The sequence below is a fragment of the Hirundo rustica genome, chromosome 2 (assembly GCF_015227805.2).
Source record: "Hirundo rustica isolate bHirRus1 chromosome 2, bHirRus1.pri.v3, whole genome shotgun sequence".
In the NCBI taxonomy this organism is placed as follows: Eukaryota; Metazoa; Chordata; class Aves; order Passeriformes; family Hirundinidae; genus Hirundo; species Hirundo rustica.
In genome coordinates this window covers 97334438-97355401 of record NC_053451.1, presented here as the reverse complement: position 1 = coordinate 97355401, position 20964 = coordinate 97334438, and the positions used below count along the sequence as shown (strand labels likewise).

At 42.5% G+C, this 20964-nt stretch overlaps 1 protein-coding gene across 1 annotated transcript; it reads left to right on the top strand.

Annotated features, from left to right (window-relative positions):
* Positions 1–3088: 3088 nt before the first annotated feature.
* On the top strand, positions 3089–20275 carry LOC131378498 (uncharacterized). Its single transcript, XM_058419553.1, has 2 exons — positions 3089–6426; positions 20252–20275. The coding sequence occupies exon 1, from the start codon at positions 3098–3100 to the stop codon at positions 5285–5287; it is 2190 nt and encodes a 729-aa protein (XP_058275536.1). The 5' UTR covers positions 3089–3097; the 3' UTR covers positions 5288–6426; positions 20252–20275.
* Positions 20276–20964: the final 689 nt, after the last annotated feature.

Genomic DNA, 20964 nt, shown 5'->3' with positions numbered 1-20964 from the left:
GGAACACGGCAAGACGAAAGAAGCTCTGTTGTTTTTCCCTGGCAGTTAGTTAGTTTAGTGCTAGCGTAGTTAGACGCTGTAGAATAGCTGAAGCTTTTTGCTTTTTTTTTCTTTTTTCTCTTTTTGTCCTTTTTTTTCCTTCCTTTTTGCTTTTTTTGTCCTCTCCTCGGAACTGTTCCAACCTCTCTGGACTAAGGACCTGGGGAAGCACCGGGGGCCTCCACAGGGGACCCACCCCACCAAGACCAGCCCTGCACATCTCCTTTTCTCCCAGCGCCAGCGGAGACGGAGCGGTGGAGCACAGTGACGACCCTCGAGGAGACTTTCTTTAAGTTTGTTATCCCTCCGTAAGCGGCACGAAGCTCTTGTCATCGGGTATTGTGCTGGGAGTGCTTTGCCTGTTTAATAAACAGGTTTTTTTCCACTTCTCTCTGAGGAAATCTTTTTTCCCGAACCAGTTGGAGGAGGGGAGGGGGGCCCCGGGGGAGGGTTTCTCCCAAAATCTGCCTGAAACCACCACAAACTTATTGGCGCCCATACGTGGGGCACGAGAGAGTGGAAAAACCCTGTACTGATTAATATTTAGCAGTCAGTAATTATGCTGTTTGACCTCATGTCTCTTGGGATGGGGGCCTTGCTGTGTTTTGGATCCTTAGGCTTCTTTGAGGTCTTAATACCTTTGTGGTCCTTAGGTTTATTTGCATATCCAGAGATAGCCCCAATATTGTCACTAATACGCAGTTTTTACAGCAGAGGGACACGGATTAGAGTAGCTATTGGCCTTGGTTTAATCATAATCATTTGTAGGAAGTTTATAAAGGTGCTGAGATCTTTTCCTACTATGTATGGGTCATGGTTATGGTTGTTCACCCTGTTTGTGGGAAGAGGAGCAGAGGATGAAGCGTTGCAGTCTTTCGTTTCCTTCTTCTCCTCTGAATCGGTTAAATCATTGTTGGAGAATGTTGAGTTTCCCCTGAGTGTTAAAGAGACCATCTTTCTGGTATGTCATCTGGTAAGCCTCCTCTATACAGTCTGCAGCTTCTCTAGAATATGGGCTGAGATTTCTAGAGGGGCTGATAAAACTCCTGACCCAGGCAGAGGAAATCCTGAGTGGTGTGGAGAATGGGAGGATATGGGCCAACTCCTCAAGGAATTCTCTGACCCTGTAGTCTGGGATTTTCCACGGGAACAAATTCAGAATCCAGTGGAGTTGGGGAAATACCTGAAAGAGAGGTACCATGATGGCTCTAAGGGGGAGAAGATGGCTGCAGTAAGCTGGGCCCTGGCATATGCTTATCGCACATTGCTAGAGACTGTAGGGCAGCAGACAGAGGCAGGGGGGAAGGGATACAAATCAACAGCCACCCCAGTCACTCAGGCTGCAGTCAACACCCCAGTTATGAAGCCAGCAGCTAGACTAGAACCTGAGCCTGAGTTGGCAGCTAAAGCAGACAGTAAGCCAAAGCCCCTGGCAGTTGCTCCGGCAAAGAAGCATACAGTCAAAACCGATCGACCAGTGGACGATGATGACCCAAGAGAAGGACCTTCACCAAAATCAGAAGCCAAAGCTTCTAGCACAGGATCAGAAGCAAATATTGATTCCTTTTCCCTGAAGGACCTTCGGGGCCTAAGAAAAGATTACCGGCGACAACCTGATGAATCTATAATTAGTTGGTTAGTCCGTCTTTGGGATGCTGCAGGCGAGGCTACAATTCTGGATGGCACTGAAGCGAGGCATCTGGGATCCCTGTCACATGATCCAGTCATCGACCAGGAGATGGTGAGAGAGGCTAGTCCTTGCAGTCTCTGGATACGGGTCCTAGGAAGTGTGGCAGAAAGATACTTGTGTGCAGATGATCTCTATATGCAGCAAACCCCATGGAAGACCATAGAACAAGGCATTCAACGCTTGAGAGAAATGGCAGTGGCAGAGATGGTTTTCTCAGATGATATAAACACTAGAAACCCAGACTTGGTATCATGTACATCTGTGATGTGGCGAAAACTTATTCGACTCGGGCCATTAGAATACGCTTCTGCTTTAGCAGTAATGAAGCGGGAGGACATGGAGGAAACAGTGCTTGATATGGCAAAGAAGCTCCGAGCATATGCAGATGCTGTGCATGGCCCAACACACGCCAGGATCGCAGCTGTAGAAACACGTCTACAGAAACTGGAGGATAAGATAGATGAGAACCATAAGAAACTCAGGGAGGAGATTAGAGAGGACCTTCTCCAAATCTCAGCAGTGCAGATCAGAGGTTCTGGTAGCCAACGTAGACGCTCCCCGGCTAGGGAGAGAGGATACACTCCACGTGCTGAGCTGTGGTTCTTCCTGCGGGACTGTGGAGAAAATATGAACAGATGGGATGGAAAATCTACGGCTGCCCTGGCACAACGGGTGCGTGAATTGAAGGAAGTCAAGACTCAAAGAGGGAGTTCCACCAAAAGGGAAGCGGCTCCAGTTGCCCGTAGCCGAACTGCCAGGTATGACGATGATGACATGTCCGACCCCCTTGAAGGAACCTCTAAGACATATGCTCAAGGAAAGAAGGATAACCAGGCTTAGAGGGGCCCTGCCTCTAGCCAGGTAGAGGCTAGGGAAAACCGTGTATTTTGGACTGTGTGGATTCGTTGGCCTGGCACATCGGAACCACAAAAATACGAGGCCTTGGTTGATACTGGTGCGCAGTGCACATTACTTCCATCAAGACATGTGGGGGAAGAATCTGTTTCCATTGCTGGGGTGACAGGGGGTTCACAAGAGTTTACTTTGGTGGAGGCTGATGTGAGCCTGACTGGAAATGAGTGGAAGAGACACCCTATTGTGACTGGCCCAGAAGCTCCATGCATTTTGGGCATAGACTTCCTCCGAAATGGGTATTTCAAAGACCCAAAGGGATTTAGGTGGGCATTCGGGATAGCAGCTGTGGAGACAGAGGGTGTTAAGCAGTTGAATACCTTGCCTGGACTATCAGAGAACCCATCTGCTGTAGGTCTTCTGAAGGTGGAAGAGCAACAAGTGCCAATTGCCACTTCAATAGTGCATCGCCGACAGTATAGAACAACTCGAGATGCTGTGATCCCCATCCACAAGATGATCCGTGAGCTGGAGAGCCAAGGGGTGGTCAGCAAAACCCACTCACCCTTCAACAGCCCCATCTGGCCTGTGCGCAAGCCTGATGGAGAATGGAGATTGACTGTGGACTACCGTGCCTTGAACGAAGTGACTCCACCATTGAGCGCTGCTGTGCCGGACATGCTGGAACTCCAGTACGAGCTGGAGTCCAAGGCAGCAAAGTGGTACGCCACAATTGACATTGCTAATGCCTTTTTCTCCATTCCTCTGGCTGCAGAATGCAGGCCTCAGTTTGCTTTCACCTGGAGGGGCGTGCAGTACACCTGGAACCGACTGCCCCAGGGGTGGAAACACAGCCCCACCATCTGCCATGGACTGATCCAGGCTGTACTGGAAAAGGGTGAGGCTCCGGAACATCTACAGTACATCGATGACATCATTGTGTGGGGGAACACAGCAGCAGAAGTGTTTGAGAAGGGAAAGAAAATCATCCAGATCCTCCTGGAAGCTGGTTTCGCTATCAAGAAGAGTAAAGTTAAGGGACCAGCTCATGAGATCCAGTTCCTGGGAATAAAGTGGCAAGATGGACGGCGGCAGATTCCCACTGAGGTCATCAACAAGATTACAGCGATGTCCCCACCAACCAATAAGAAGGAGACACAAGCTTTCCTAGGTGCTATAGGTTTCTGGAGGATGCATATTCCCGAGTATAGTCAGATTGTGAGCCCTCTCTACCTGGTCACCCGCAAAAAGAATGATTTCCACTGGGGCCCTGAGCAGCAGCAAGCCTTTGCCCAGATCAAGCAGGAGATCGCTCATGCGGTAGCCCTTGGCCCAGTCAGGACGGGACCAGATGTGAAGAACGTGCTCTACTCAGCAGCCGGGAACAATGGCCTGTCCTGGAGCCTTTGGCAGAAGGTGCCTGGGGAGACTCGAGGCCGACCCCTGGGATTCTGGAGCCGAAGCTACAGAGGGTCTGAAGCCAATTACACCCCAACTGAGAAGGAAATCTTAGCAGCCTATGAAGGAGTTCAAGCCGCTTCGGAGGTGATTGGTACAGAGACGCAACTCCTCCTGGCACCTCGACTGCCTGTGCTAGGGTGGATGTTCAAAGGGGAGGTTCCCTCCACCCATCATGCCACTGATGCCACATGGAGCAAGTGGATTGCTCTTATTACGCAGCGCGCCCGTATGGGTAAACTGAATCGCCCTGGGATTTTGGAAATAATTACCAATTGGCCTGAGGGTGAAAACTTTGGCCTCACAGATGAAGAACAAGAGCAAGTGACACGGGCTGAAGAGGCTCCACCATACAACCAACTGCCAGCAGAGGAGACGCATTATGCCCTTTTCACTGACGGTTCCTGTCGTATTGTAGGGATGAACCGGAAGTGGAAAGCAGCCGTGTGGAGCCCCACACGACAGGTTGCTGAGGCCACTGAAGGAGAGGGTGGATCAAGTCAACTTGCAGAACTCAAGGCTGTTCAATTGGCCTTGGATATTGCTGAAAGAGAAGGGTGGCCGAGGCTCTACCTCTATACCGATTCATGGATGGTAGCCAATGCTCTGTGGGGATGGCTGAGGAGGTGGAAAGAGGCTAATTGGCAGCGTGGAGGGAAACCAATTTGGGCTGCTAAGGAGTGGAAAGACATTGCTACCAGGGTAGAGAGACTACCTGTGAAAGTCCGCCACGTAGATGCCCACATCCCCAAGAGTAGAGCTAATGAGGAACATCGAAACAATGAGCAGGTAGATCGGGCAGCAAAAATAGAGGTCTCAAAGATTGATTTAGATTGGGAACACAAGGGAGAGTTGTTCCTAGCTCGATGGGCCCATGATGCCTCAGGCCATCAGGGTAGAGATGCCACCTATAAGTGGGCCCGAGACCGAGGGGTGGATCTAACCATGGACAGTATTTCTCAGGTTATCCATGACTGTGAGACGTGTGCTGCCATCAAGCAGGCCAAGCGGGTGAAGCCGCTATGGTATGGCGGGCGATGGTCCAAGTATAAGTACGGGGAAGCCTGGCAGGTTGACTACATCACCCTTCCCCAAACCCGCCAAGGCAAGCGCTACGTGCTCACAATGGTGGAAGCCACCACGGGGTGGCTGGAGACCTACCCTGTGCCCCATGCTACTGCCCGAAACACCATCCTGGGCCTTGAAAAGCAAGTCCTGTGGAGGCATGGTACCCCCCGAGAGAATTGAGTCAGACAACGGGACTCATTTCAAGAACAGCCTTATTAACACCTGGGCTAGGGAACATGGCATTGAGTGGGTGTACCATATTCCCTACCATGCACCCGCTGCAGGCAAAGTGGAGAGGCACAATGCATTGTTAAAAACCCAATTGAAAGCATTGGGTGGGGGATCTTTCAAGAATTGGGAGCAGCATTTGGCAAAGGCCACCTGGTTGGTCAACACCCGAGGCTCCACCAACCGAGCAGGCCCTGCGCAGGCTGAGCCTCTGCATACAATAGATGGAGATAAAGTCCCAGTGGTGCATGCCAGAGGTCTGTTAGGGAAGACAGTGTGGATCAAGTCTGCCTCAAGTTCAGACAAACCCATTCGTGGGGTTGTCTTTGCTCAGGGACCAGGTTGCACGTGGTGGATAATGCAGAAAGATGGAACAACACGATGTGTACCTCAGGGAGATCTGATTGTTGGGTGAGAATCATTTACAAACATCACTGTCTGCTGAATGTTATTGCCATTGTCTGTACATTAAACCACGCAGAATGAAATAGAAGGAAATGTGTAAGTGAGAGGGTATTGCTTGTATTCTTTTTTTTCTGTGGGGAGAATGGATGGAAGTTTTATGTGGAATATATATTGGTTCTGTCTGTAAGTCAACGATATGGGGATAAGGGGTGGAAGATGTCATGGGGTGACTGTGTATCCCCAATCGTCTGTTGGGTGCAGGGGGGAGGGCAAGCGCGGTTTGTTTTTCCCCAGGAAAACCCTGCTCATCGGAGTGACCTTGAAGCGGGGGAGCTGGAACACGGCAAGACGAAAGAAGCTGTGTTGTTTTTTTGCCCTGGCAGTTAGTTAGTTTAGTGCTAGCGTAGTTAGACGCTGTAGAATAGCTGAAGCTTTTTGCTTTTTTTTTCTTTTTTCTCTTTTTGTCCTTTTTTTTTCCTTCCTTTTTGCTTTTTTTGTCCTCTCCTCGGAACTGTTCCAACCTCTCTGGACTAAGGACCTGGGGAAGCACCGGGGGCCTCCACAGGGGACCCACCCCACCAAGACCAGCCCTGCACATCTCCTTTTCTCCCAGCGCCAGCGGAGACGGAGCGGTGGAGCACAGTGACGACCCTCGAGGAGACTTTCTTTAAGTTTGTTATCCCTCCGTAAGCGGCACGAAGCTCTTGTCATCGGGTATTGTGCTGGGAGTGCTTTGCCTGTTTAATAAACAGGTTTTTTCCACTTCTCTCTGAGGAAATCTTTTTTCCCGAACCAGTTGGAGGAGGGGAGGGGGGCCCCGGGGGAGGGTTTCTCCCAAAATCTGCCTGAAACCACCACAGTCTGGAGTGTCCTAAACACTTTCCATGTGTCCTAAACACATTCCATTCATCAAATAATTGTTATTTTGTTGGTTGAAGTAACTTCATTTGTGAAATTGTCTAAAGGGGTCCTTTCAGTTCTGACTTTCTGGTGAAGACTAAACTGTATCAGGAACAGGTTGCAAACCTCTTCTGGTACAAAGGACTTTTTGACATCTGCATGAAAGGAGCTTGCGCACAGCTGTCATCTGCACTCTTCTTAAAACCAGTTCTGAATCTGAGAGGAAATTAATAACCCTTATAACCTCAGCAGAGAGTGCTCTATCCTTAGTGAAATTCACACCTGAGTGAAATTTTGCTGAGAGGATGGGGATGAGGGAGGGAGGGAGGGAGGGAGGGAGGGAGGGAGGGAGGGAGGGAGGGAGGGAGGAAGGAAGGAAGGAAGGAAGGAAGGAAGGAAGGAAGGAAGGAAGGAAGGAAGGAAGGAAGGAAGGAAGGAAGGAAGGAAGGAAGGAAGGAAGGAAGGAAGGAAGGAAGGAAGGAAGGAAGGAAGATAAGGTCAGCCTGATCGCTACATTGATGTGGAAGACATTTCTGATTTTAAGATCTGTTTGGTCTGCAGCGTTATAGGCTGGGGACGGTGTGGCTGGACAGTGCCCAGGCAGAAAGGGACCTGGGGGTGCTGGTGACAGCAGCTGAACATGAGCCAGCAGTGTGCCCAGGTGGCCAAGAGGGCCAATTGGCATCCTGGCCTGGATCAGGAATGGTGTGGCCAGCAGGAGCAGGGAGGTCATTCTTCCCGTGCACTCGGCACTGGTGAGGCCACACCTCGAGTGCTGTGTCCAGTTCTGGGCCCCTCAGTTTAGGAAGGACGTTGAGATGCTTGAGCGCATCCAGAGGAGGCAACAAGGCTGGTGAGGGGCTTGGAGCACAAGCCATAGGAAGAACGACTGAGGGAGCTGGGGTTGTTCAGCCTGGAGAAAAGGAGACTCAGAGGTGACCTTATCCCTCTCTACAGCTTCCTGAAGGGTGGTTGTAGCCAGCTGGGAGTTGGTCTCTTTCTCCAGGCAGCAACTGACAGAACAAGAGGACACAGTCTCAGGCTGCATCAAGGGAAATATTGGTTGGAGATTAGGAAAAAGTTTTTTACAGAAAGAATTATAAAGTACTGGAATGATCTGCCTGGGGAGGTGGTAGAGTCACCATCCCTGGATATGTTTTAAAAAAAAGACTGGATCTGGCACTCGCTGCCATGGTTTAGTTGAGGTGTAAGGCCATGGGTTGGACTCAATGATCGACTTAGTAATTCTGTGATCCTGTGATTCTGTGATACTTAAGTTTCCAACCTTCCCCAGAAAATGGAATTATCACAGTAAACTTTGCTTTAAAAAGACACTGCTTAAAGGACTAAACACTTAATGTGAGTGCCCCATGGGGAGGTTTACATTTCCTTTTCCAGTGATAGTGTAGGTGGCACTTCCAGGTGTAGACTACCATGACTGATGTTTAGCAAATAACAGCACCCAACATGAAGTATCCTTTGCAGAGCAAGCTAACTGCATTAACATTTACCTCAGTAGTGGACTAAGATTTACAGCTGCCTCTACCTTTAATCTTCTGTGGTAGTACCAGTACCCAGTATAACTAATCTGTAAATAATCTAATTCTACTGTATCTGCTTCTAACTGATATATTGAGCATACCAAAAATTGAATTGCATATTTAGGACAACCTATATGGGAGGGATGCGTACTGAGTACCTGAGATGTGTTTATACAAAGGTGATTGAGATCATCCTTTGGGACCTCTCAAAGTTATTGGTTCTAGTCTTACACAATACCCTGCATTCTTAATTCATTAATTTGCAAACCTTTCTGCTTACAGTTTTCCTTCCCTTAAACCTGATTGTTATTAAAATGTCTTTTTTTTATAGGAGTTTTAGTTGGTTTGTTTGGTTTTGTGGAGAGTTTGGGTTTTTTCTGTTTTTTGTTGCTGTTGTTTGGTTCATTTTTGGTGTTTGGTTATAAGAGTTAAGTAACTGCCAAACAAATAGTCACTTCAGAGACATGCAAGTGGTCATGGTTTAGGAGTGATATTCTCCAATTTAGTGCTCACACTAAACCCCTGATGCCACTTGCTCCACCCAGGTTTTCCCCTCCCTTTCTCCTTCAGAGGGTGGGAGAGGAGAACAAGAGGCAGAAAAAGTAGAGATCATGTGTTGAGACAAGAACAATTTCCTGGCAACAGCAATGAGACAAGAAAACAAACAGTAACAGCGACAATATTAATTACAAATTGTATAAGAAAATGAGTTATTCACACAGAAAAACTCCCTGTTAATAAACAGTATCAGATGTCTCCCTCTGCCACATTTTCTCAACTGGAAGGAACGCCTTCTCCCTGGAAGAGAGAATCCCTTCCTCCTGTACCCACCAATAATATGAGGTAGATCTCAGCCATGCCTCCTCCTGGCTACTGCAAAAATTAACCCTTGTTTGGAACCGGGACAGAATAAAATTATTTTCTCAGATGTGCCATTTCTAAGACCTTGATAAGGGCAAATTAGCATTAGAGACTAGAAAAAACATCTGGCTTTAGGAGGGTTGTGTTTTGCTGGAAAACTTCCATTAGTTCTGTGCACTGAATTTGTTCTATAACTAAATATCCAATCCACTTTGTGCTATCAGGCTAGGCAAAGTTCATCAGCAATTAATTGACGTGAACAATTCTGTAGAAAATTAAAAAAAAAAAAATACTGCAGACTATAATGATTTATAACAAATTATGACAGCATCTTCCTACCTCTTTTGGTGGCAGTGATAAGACAAGGTATGCCATACACATTTTTTGTTTGACTAGGATGACTAGAATGAAGGAAAAAATATCTCTCATGAGAAGCATGGGTAATTGCAGCTCAAAAAATCCTCTATTAAATGGGCTATACATCACACAAGTATAGGCAGGTAATCTCCTTTTAGCCCATCTCTCTGTCCCCTGTTACCTTCCTCTTCCCATCCTCCTGCCAGGCATAAACATTTGGGCTTAGCATGTGCTTCAAGTTAAATGCAAGGAATAATATATATTTAAATTCCTAACAATACATCAACATGCTTGGCAAGATTGAACACTATGCTTTATATGAGCTCATCTTTGAAGATAAGAAGTCATCAACATGTATGTGACTGTGATACTGGTGATTAAATACCATCTTCCCTGCTGGGTTTAATGGATGAGGTGTCATTCTTGGTATGGTATTTTTTAATTCTGTTAGGTTTACATAAAAAGAAATAAAATAAATGCTCTCTTCAAATTTACGGCTACATTGGAATTGATGTCATTTGCCTTGATAAAGAAAAAATTCAACTGTTCTTGCCAAATCAATATTATTTTAATAGCTAAAGTTTGTACCCATAGAAAAAGCAAAAATTTGTTGTTCCTATCTGTTTTGCTCAGTAACTTTTCTCCTTAAAAGTGAAATATCCAAAGAAATGTCTGATAAAATTTTCTATAATCCATTCAAAACCAAAAAGTCCAAGATTTCCAAGTTTCCATGATTGTTTGCATTTATTAATTACACAGAGTCCTCCTCTTTGATAACAGACTCTGACCTAAAAGATACCCAGGGAAAACACAAGCTACTTCAAATGTGAAGAGGGAAGGTGTGCATTCTACTAATTAGATGAAAATCAACCTGAGATTTATTTGCCAAAAGGTAAAATTTATCACCTCATCAAGGATTTTTATGGGGAAACACAATCTAGAACTTTGTTTTATAATTAATCTTATCCTTGTATTTCTCAGTTTACAGCCCAGCATGCTGGTACAGTTATCGCTAGTGATTTGAACAAAAATCCCTTTTGATGTTGAAGATTAAAGCTAATTCGCTGGGATTCCTGAAATGCAAAGCCAACCCATTGTATGGACTATGTTTACCATGTACATTCAGGATGAATAACTAAACTATTGTAAGCTAGGAGAGCTTCCATGACATAAGGTAGCTGGCATTAATCATGTTATCCTAAGGAAAAGATAGGAACAAGGTATCAATGACCATGAGCAAAATGTGCGTGTGATCAGTGATCATGCGATTGCTGCAGAGTGGCCAGATGGCAATTCAGACCTCACTGAATCCCCTTGGGTGTCAGGAGCCACCTTCAGTGCCCAGAGCACCTTGCTACAGGAATGCAGAACTGCTTGTATATTCAATAATGCTTGGAGTCAGAATCATCACCATTGCAAAGCCTTACCTCTTTCTAAAATCCAATGCTGAGAAGAGCTGAGAAGCCTTTGATTATTGTTCACTGATGATGGGATGATGTTCCCCTCCACCCCACCCCATACTTGCTGTGGTTTTTTTGGAAATGCATGCAAACTAGTTGAATTATTCAACTCCTTTAGTTGTCTGATTGCACAGCTGATTACAGACGTAAACAATCAGCAGACGTGAGCTCTGCAGATGGAATTAGTCACAAAACACAAACAAAAAAGTATAATTGTGATTTAAGTTAAAAATGTACAAGCCAGAGTGCAAACAGCATTTTAAATAATGGAAAAGTATCAGTGATGCATTTCAGCTTTTTAAAGAAAATTTCTTTAATATTATGATATTATATTTTAAGTAAAGGATTTGTAATTATTTTTTAAAGACCACTGGTGTCAGGAATATTATAACTACACAACTTAATGACCGTTGAAAAGATGTCAGATCTACAAAAATTAGGTATTTTGCCTATTTAATTTTACAATTATGGCTGTAAATTTTACAAATAAAAATTTCTGTTTAAGATCTAAAATTAAGAGAAAATAAAGTGAAACAAGTAATAGCAAACAAAAAAATGGGTCTGAAATAGAATACATGTAATCCCTAGCTGTCCATTCTGTCTACAAAGAGAAGAGACCACTCTTTTATCCCTTTTTTCCTTTTCTGTCATTCTCTTTTATCCCTTCAAATATGGAGCATAATAACTCAGGATTACTAAGTGTACTACCTCTGATCAGCACAGTAAGAAGTTAGCATCTCAGAATTATAAACAAGTATTACAGACTGACAAAAAAAAAAAAAAAAAAAAAAAAAAAAAAAAAGAGTCACTTTTCCTTCATTAAGCCAGAGTAAGTGGAAGAAATGTTTTTGAGCTACCTTTCCAAACTGTGGATGGGAGCAAGGGCTACATCAGGTCTAAGGTGTATGGAGTAGGGTTAAGATATCCATCAAGTAGATTTTGTTTGGATTGTTGATTCCTCTTCTTTTTCACTTTTACTCTAGTGTAAATGTGACCAAGCACCATGTAAAAGTAAAGACATAATAAAATGTAAAATATAATTGCAACCCTTCTGCACCTCACTGAAATTAATATCTCTGTGCCTTTTCCTGCTATGTGTTTTCTGTGGGCTAATGTGACTGTAGAGCATCAGGAGCCCTCCTGGGAATTCTCCTATCCATGCCCATCAAGGTAAAGCTGTTTCAACACACTGCCTTAAGCTATGGACACAAAGCTTCCAGGGTAGAAAAAAGCAAGGAAAATATATAGTTAGTTTTTCCTGTTTGGGGCATAGCTTCTTTGTGATTAAACATGGAAAAAAAGAAAATATAATGAATCCACAATGATTATCAGTGGATAAGGTAAAAGGTTTCCTTCAGTCTCTCTGTTCTCTTTTGGGGAGCATTCAGATAATATAGTCCCTTCATAGTTCACGATAAAAAGATTTCCATTACAAAAGTTATTCTGAAGGATGTTAAACTCTTCCTCTCCCTCTCACTTGGATGTACCATCAGCATGTCTATGTAATTTGCATCAAAGAATTATAACAGAAGGAGAAATCAGAGGTGTTCTCTACACTGTCAAGGTTGATTTTCAAAAGTATTGAAAGGTGGAGGATCTTCAGGAAACATCTGGAACAAAAATTAATGTTGTGCCAATATATAAAAAAGAGAAAATAGAATAAACTATTTAGTATAAGCTTGTCATAATAAAATCAGACTTGGAAAAAAAAATTAAATTCCTAGTATTGGACTGGAGATAAAATTAGAGGAAACTGCTGAGTTATATTTGCATCTTAACAGAAGTTATAATGCTACAGGAATTATAGGGTAAAACACAGTTGCTGCTCCCTGGATGGAATGCACTTGGCATGCTCAACAGCTATTCCATGATGATTCCTCACACCGCACCTGGAGGGGGATGGAGCAGAGAGGGGAGCAGAGTGGAGACACCGTGGCCTGGCTCTGTTGAAATCCTTGCAGGGAGGGGAACTCGATGCTACTTTGCAGCTGAGAAAAGGCCCAGCACCTGTCAGCCAGGGCAGACGGGAGATGGCCTGCTGGTGGGGCAGAGCTGCGGTAAAGTTGCTCTCCTCCAATGAGCTCGGTTCATTGTAACCTAATTGTAATATCAAGGCGCACCCCCATCCCAAAGTTACCCCTGTCCAGGATATGACCACCCCTTCCTGGACATGTGCTCTGTACTTTATTGACTGTATCTTTGAGAGAAAAGTGAGAGAATTTTGCACCAAGCAGTAACGAAAGTGTCACTTAAGCTCCACCTAAACATAAAGAGTCCTTTCACACAGAATGAACTGTCCTGGTAAGCCACAGCTTTGAAAACACTTGGAATCATATGGGATGGGTCCACAGGAAATGAGTTTCTGGTGCAGAAGCAAACATATTGGTTTGGAGTTGGCAAATCTTGCAGACAGGAGGCATGCCTCCTATTCCAACCAGCAGTGAGTGTGCCTGCAGACCTCACCTGCACACCACATGGTTCAGTGCATTGTTGTTCAGTTAACTGCCAGTTGCACAGGTAGTGCAGACAGACACATAAAGCCCTCCCACAAACACAGGCAATGCCAAGGGACTCATCCTGCCTGTCCCACTCTGCCTGAGCAAGGTGAGGACTGGCAGGATGAGGGTGAGGTTGGCTACTGAGAATATAGATGTACACGTCAGCATTGAGGCTCTCTCCCACAGCTGGACTTAGACAGCCAGGCTGGCCACAAGAGCTTTTATAACACACTCAGACAATATCCTCAGTCTGGACATGTTAATTTAGGCATGTTAACTCTTGAGCCAGAAGTAGTAACATGCCATTGTAGCAGTCTACAACTTCCTCAAGAAGGGAAGCAGAGGAGCAGCACTGATCTCTTCTCTCTGGTGACCAGTGAGAGAACCATGTTCCTATTTCCAGCAGATGTATCCTTGGTGCCCAGGCTGGAAGGCACTTGCCAGGTTAGCTCTCCCAGTGTACAGAAAGGCATCTGTACTTGAGGATCTCCCTTGTGCACCAGTCTTGTGTGAGAACGAGTCCTGTACACCTGTTTAGAGGGATGTCAAGTAGAAGCAGAGACTAGCCTCTAGGTTTGGTGCTGGTGCCACTCTGTGATAAAGGAAATTTAGCAGGGTTTTTGTAATCTAAAAGTATTAAATTTCAAGCTAAATAAATTCAAATAAGAAAGTGTCCATGTTTGGAATGGAATGTTGTTGCTAGGACAACTTGTCAATTGTTGTAGTGAATTCATTATTTCTCAAAATGTTGAAATCAAAACTAGAAAGTTTTTTGGGTTGAAATTTTTGTTTGTTTGTTTGTTTGTTTTTTGTATGGTTGTTGTTGTTTTTAATTAATGCTTAATTCATGTAAAACCTAGTTCAGGGAAATATTTAATTGTTTGGCAAAAAGTAGTTCAGATGTGAAGACCATAGCAATTTTACGTTGCCTTATACTTTGTCAAGACAAGCTTTAGGAGCTGTTAGGTCCTAGCTGTAAAATGCTTCCAACCTTTCATGCCATTGAAACGTTGAGTTGCAATATCTTTTTACATCATCTCCAGGCCTTCTAAGTGAAGGGTTTTCTTCTAACGAAAAAAAAAACCAGCCAGACATAACATTTCATGCATTTTTAGTACCAGATGTATAAATCTCAAAAGCAATTCATCATTTTTTAGAAACCATAAGATAGCTATCAGGACAACCATCATTCTTTAAGGACTTTAGGGACATACGGCTGTATTGTGAAATTTTCACTATAAAATACAACCTCACTTTTCCCAATTTGAGTCAGCTTTAAATCCCCTAAGGCAGGAAGGTATAATATGTCAAACTTACTCTCTTGGGAAATGCCTTGAAAATGAATTTTCATAGTTCTTTTGTTTTGTGGGGTTTCTTTGTCTAAATAGGAATTTCAGACACGCCTCTTCTCACAAGGATGCTGAGAGCTGTGGTGGCAATGTAACGATCAACTTTGACTTCCTACAGAAAAACAAACCATTATTTTCTCAGTTCAGAGAAATAAAAAGGTAAATGAAAGTGTTGCCCCCATAGTGATCTCATGCAAGTAGTAACATAAAAGCACTATGAAAATATTAATCCTTTTGCTGTTGCTTTTAATAGGATACTAGAAAAAACTGAAAAGTGTGACCGGAGGGAGGGAAGGCAGACTCCAGGGATAATTTTCATATTTTTCTTAAAAGCAAGAATCACCCAAACCCCTTATTTATTTCTATTACAGTATATATAATTAAAAAATGCATTAGAAGGTCATACATTAGTTGTTGAGAAGAGTAAAATATTTTGTATAGCTCATCCATAATGATATTTAAAGTCTTGATAAATGTGGACTCCTGTTTCTCAATGTTATCCAATTCACAGTATTGTATTCAACTTATTTTGTTTAATATAGCATTAAATAACAATTCATAAATTAAATAAATTAATTCAAAGTACAACATAAATACTACCTATGTACTCAGGGGGAAAAAAGAGGTTTTATGATCTTTAGAAGAAGAGGCAGGGAACTTGAAAGAACTACAAGGATATTGAGAGGTTATGAAGGGAGAAAATTACAAGGACCCAAGATTAACTAGAACTTAATCTCGCTATTGGCATAAAAGGCAATTAAAAACATTTCTATAAACGCATCAGGAAAAAAAAAAAAAAAAGGGCGCTAAGGAAAATTTCCCACTTTTATAGGATGTAGGGGAAGACATAGTGACAAAGAATGAAGAAAAGGCTTGAGTTAATTAGTGCCTTCTTTACCTCAATCTTTAACAGTAAGACCATTTGTCTTTGGGTTACTCTGCCCCTGAGCTGGAAATAGATGGATGGGGACCAGCATGAAACCCCGATAATCCAAGAAGTCTATGGGACTGGATGGGATCCATCCACCCTGAGGTATTGAGGAAGCTGGTGTAAGTGCCACTGAGCCATTTTCCATTATTTACCAGAAGTCCTCTTTGACCAGGGACATCTCTGTTGATTGGATGTTAAAAACTGTGACAGCAACCTCCAATAAGGTTTGAAAGGAGGATCCTGGGAACTAAAGGCCTGACCTCTGTGCCAGGGAAGGTCATGGAAGAGATCATCTTGAGTGTCATCATGTGGCATGTACAGGACAACCATGGGATTAGGCCCAGTCATCGTGGATTTAAGACAGGCAGGTCCTACTAGAGCAACCTAATCTCCTTCAACAACAAGGTGACATGCTTAATAGATGAGGGGAAGGCTGTAAATGTCATCTGCATAGATTTGGTAAAGCATTTGACACCTTCCCACAGCATTCTGCTGGAGAAGCTGGCAGCCCATGGCTTAGACAGGCATACTCTCTGCTGGGTAAAAAGCTGTCTGGATGCTCAGGCCCGGAGAGTGGGGGTGAATGTTCCCCAAGGCTCAGCGTTGGGACCCGTCCTGTCTAACGTCTTCATGAATGATCTGGATGAGGGGGTCAAGCGAATCCTCAGTTTGAAGATGACACCAATTTGGGCAGGATGTTAGTAGATCTGCTGGAGGGAAAGGGGGCTCTATTGAGGGATCTGGACTGGATGAGTCAATAGACTGAGGCCAATTGCATGAGGTTCAACAAGGTTGAGAGCCAGGTCCTTCCACTGGGTCATAACAACCCCATGCAACTCTACAGGCTGGGGAAGAGTGGCAGGAAAGATGCTCAGTGGAAAAGGACCTTGGGAGCTGTTTGACAGTGGCTGAACATGACCCATTCTATGTCCAGGAGGACAAGAAGGCCAAAGGCAGCCTGGCCTGTGTCAGAAACAGTGTGGTTGGCCGGACCAGGGCAGTGATCATCCCCTTGTACTCAGTACTGCTGAGGCTACACCTTGAGTGCTGTGTTCAGTTTTGGGCCCCTCCCTACAAGAAAGGCACTGAGACTTCTGGACCTTGTGCAGAAAAGTGCAGTGAACTTGGGGAAGGGTCTGGAGTACAAATCTCAAAAGGAGCAGCTAAGAAATCTGGGGGTTTTTTAGCTTGGAGAAAAGAAGGCTTGGGGGAGACCTTATTGCTCCCTGCAACTATGTGAAGAGAGGATATATTGAAGTGGGGATCAATCTCTTGTCCTGGGTAATAAGTGATAACACAAGAGAAATAACCTCAATTAGAGCCAGAGAAGCTCTAGATTGTATACAGGGAAAAATTTCTTCACTGAAAGGGTTGTTAAGACCTGAAACAGGCTGCCAAGGGCAGTGATGGAATCGTTGCCTCTGGAGGCATTTCAAAGACATATGGGACTTAAGGAGGACATGACTTAGTGGTGGAGTTGGCATTTCTGGGTTTACTCAATGATCGCAAGGGCCTTTTCCAGCCTCAGTGGTTGTATGTATATATGTATGCATTATATACATGCATGTTTTCATAATATACCTATTTTTGCATATGTATGTATATATCCATATTTGTTACAGAGGGGGAAAGCAATTAATTGACATTCAAAAGTAAACATTTCATTCCAGATGGTCTTGAGTGCTAAAGGCATAGACTTGAAAGAATGGTACAAACACAGAGAGAAAAACAGATTGTCTAGCTGAATAGCTCTAGACTGCTAGACCAAAATGACCTTTTGATATAAAAGTTACCTCTCTCTCCACCTCCCCCAGACTGAAAGATTTTAAGAGAATAACCTCTAGTAACCTCTATTGTGCTACAGTGACATTTCTCTTTTATTCCATCATGCATATATTATGTCCTTCAGTACATACCTGCCTCATGTATTTTAATCTAATAGAGTAGCACAGATTTCCATAGAAAATGTCATCTTCCTCCAAAGGGTTATGGACTCAAAAACATTCAGCTGAGGGATCTTTCTCCACATTTTGATGAAATAGAAAGTATTGCTTTTACTCTCACCAGTAGAAACATAAAATATAACTTTCCCTAGTGGATCTTCTAAGATCTACAATTTTTCAGGTGTTTGAATTTGCAGCTTGAGTATTCATAGGTCCAAACCAGTTAGAGGGTCCTCATTGCTGGCAGCTCCCTAAGATGAGAGATTTGAAATCTGAATCTGTGCGTTGGGAATCATGTGACTTAGTTTGCACAGGTGTGAGGACCCAGGCTGTACCTTTGCTCTGTAGGAGCTTTATCACCTCACTGCTCTGGGATTCTTTTATTCACTGTGTTATACAAAAAATACACAGACTACTGTCACATATCTCTCTTTAGAGGCTTTTAATACTCATCATCACCATGTTTACTTGGCACCAAATCTCTGTACATTTGCCTCTTATTTGTTATTCCCTTTGCCTACAGGCATTACTTTGCTTATTCTTTTGGGGCACTCTGGAGAGACCACCACTAGATTTGTCCTTCCTAGTGAGATATAACTCAGATTTGCCCAAATCTTCAGTTAAATTTCTACTAGGCAGGCAATGCTTCAGTGATTAAAATAATTGTATCTGCTCCTGTTATCACATTTTCTAAGTGAACACACCCTCATTCAATGCAATAGCATTCAATTTTTAAAAGTGAAGAAAGAGAAAAAAGGTCAGAAATAATACAGACTCACAATCAAATTTACTTTATTTTAATTATATGAACTAGATTTTATAGTGTCATGCCTATGAAGAATTTTATTCTTCAGTTTCCTTAGAAAAGAGGCTATATTGCCAAATTTGGTTGAAGATGTAGACACTGGAAAACAGGATAATAAAACCTTCTGTGAAACCATTTTAATCAAGCAAAAAAATAACGAGGGTTTGAAATTTTCTTAGGATAAAAATTTGCTTTTAGAATTTATAGATAAAAAAAAATTTAAAAAAGGTATGAAAACTTTAAAAAGTAATTTGACTGGACAGATGAAATAAATTGGGTTTTGGTATGCCCAAGTTTAGAAAAATTGAATCTAAAAGTAATTATAGTAGTATGTTGCAGTTGGAAAAGATCAGGGAAAATATGGTTTTCAGTGCATAAAAGGGATACCTTCTGTTGGTCATTTTTGCTGACAGCATATCTTGTTAGTAAAACAGATGGGGTTCTGTGCTTTTGTAAACACACTAGTTACCTTCAGTGATAGTCTGTAGTTTTCATGATCCTTTTTTCCTTCATTACATGTCTGGACCTAAAGTCAGGGGTTTGATAAATGTACAGAACTATAGACTTGCCCATAATACTGTGTGTCCTTACCTTAGTGCATATTATGCATTTGTGAAGACAGTAGTTAATGATTCAGCTTGAGGAGAATCCTTCTCAATGCACAGTTAATTCTTTTTGACCTGAAAATTAATGTAACTGATTAATTTAAAATCATGCCTGCTAAAGGCTTTGTACCTGTAAGTTTCCAGGCACTACTTAAGCTTTTTTTGTGTTGGATGAGGTGTTTAAAATTCACTTACTCTGAGTTTAGAACATGTCATTCCTAATGGAGGTATTCTAAAGCTAAGCTTTTGGAAGTATCACTCTTCCATAAAGACAGATGTTCATCCTGTTGCTTCTCAGAGAAATCAAATCATCTCCATCCTTCTCTTTACTTTGCAGAAACAATTATTTGAGAAGGCAGTGTAGGTCTAAAGTATCATACATCCTACTGATGTAGTCCTTTTAACGCAACTGCTCTGTCTTGGCCTGCATTAGCTGTGTGTGACATCTGCAACCTATTCATCAAGTGTTTAGCAGTAGCATTAAAACTAAGCTGACAAAAATTCCCATATGTATTATATTTTTAAGCAATTAGAAGGATTGAAGGAAATGAGCCAACACACCTTTGAAGTTCACAGCTACATTTTCTTTGTGTATCTTAGTATTTGGGCTTGTTTTACTGTGCAAAATGTTCACAATTCCCTTGCTAGGAATGAGACAAAGCACTCTGAGGTATTGATACAATCTGAGAATGCCATACAGGATGTACAAATTTTTAATTTAAACAGTGCATACTGAGGGAGTCAGGGTGCACTTATAAATTAAGCTTATAAAGTATTCATCAGATTCCTTTTATGCATTGAACTGCTGCATATGCATTATACATTTGCTTTGCCTTCTGCATCTCTCTCTTGATCCTTCTGTATGCAATTCATGCAAACCGTGCTAGAATCCTGTGTTAGAATCATTGGACAACTCTGTATATTATAAGAAGTCTACAAGCTGTATTTCTCTACATGCCTGTTATTTCAGTATATGTCTGTGACTCTAAGGTCCAAAAATATAATTGCTTATGACTTCCTACATCCACTATGGAACTGTTGTCATTTACACAGGCTGAACATAATGTTCACAAGAGTCTGCTTCACTAAGATCTGTGCAGACAAAGTAGAAGGACTAAAAGATTACAAATTATTCAGATTTAAAATAATTATAGTTTTGGACTTCTTACCATGAAGTTAAAAATGTAAAATACAAACAGTGCATGTAGTGTTTCTGACATGCTTTTTCATTTCCCTCCCCATGTCGTCCTCTTCTTTCCAGTTCCTCCCCGGAAAGTGATTGGCAGATTTTACAACAAAAAAAAGATCATCCTGGAGATGGTTCCTTCCTTGTGTTTCAGAGACCTTCTTTTTTTGACAGAAAATTTAAGGAATCAAGGTAATTGCTTCTACTCAAGAGATTCTAATCCAATTTAAGAAGAAAAATTGAGTTAAGTGTGGGAGTTGAAAGTGGAACAAGAAAGGTTATCTTACATATTGTGGCCATGACTGAAATTTAAAAAAAGAGTAAGTTATGCTTACAGTGGTTATGCTGGTGTAATTAGACAAAGAAACCTATTTTCTAATTCTTCTCAATAGCTCCAGTTTTAATGTGAGGTTTTATTCATAAATATATTTCTAAAAAAAAGGGAAATTACTGATTAAAATAGCTACACTTATAAAATTAATACAATATATTCCAATAAATTTTCTTTCAGAATTGCTGCTTCCCTGTATGTACGATGCATGTATGCATCACACATGTGAGCGTGTGTCAAGGAAGCAAAAGGATCACTATCCTAATTACAAGAGGTAATGTAATTACCATAACTGATGGCCATCATGAGCACATCTCAGCTTAAAGGAAATACTGAGATGTAACTGAATGAAATATTACTTGCCTACAAAGGAAATGCAGAATGGTACCAAAAACTTCATTGTTATAACAAAAATCATGAAAGATAATTTCTCAATGGAGACATAAAACACGCTGTC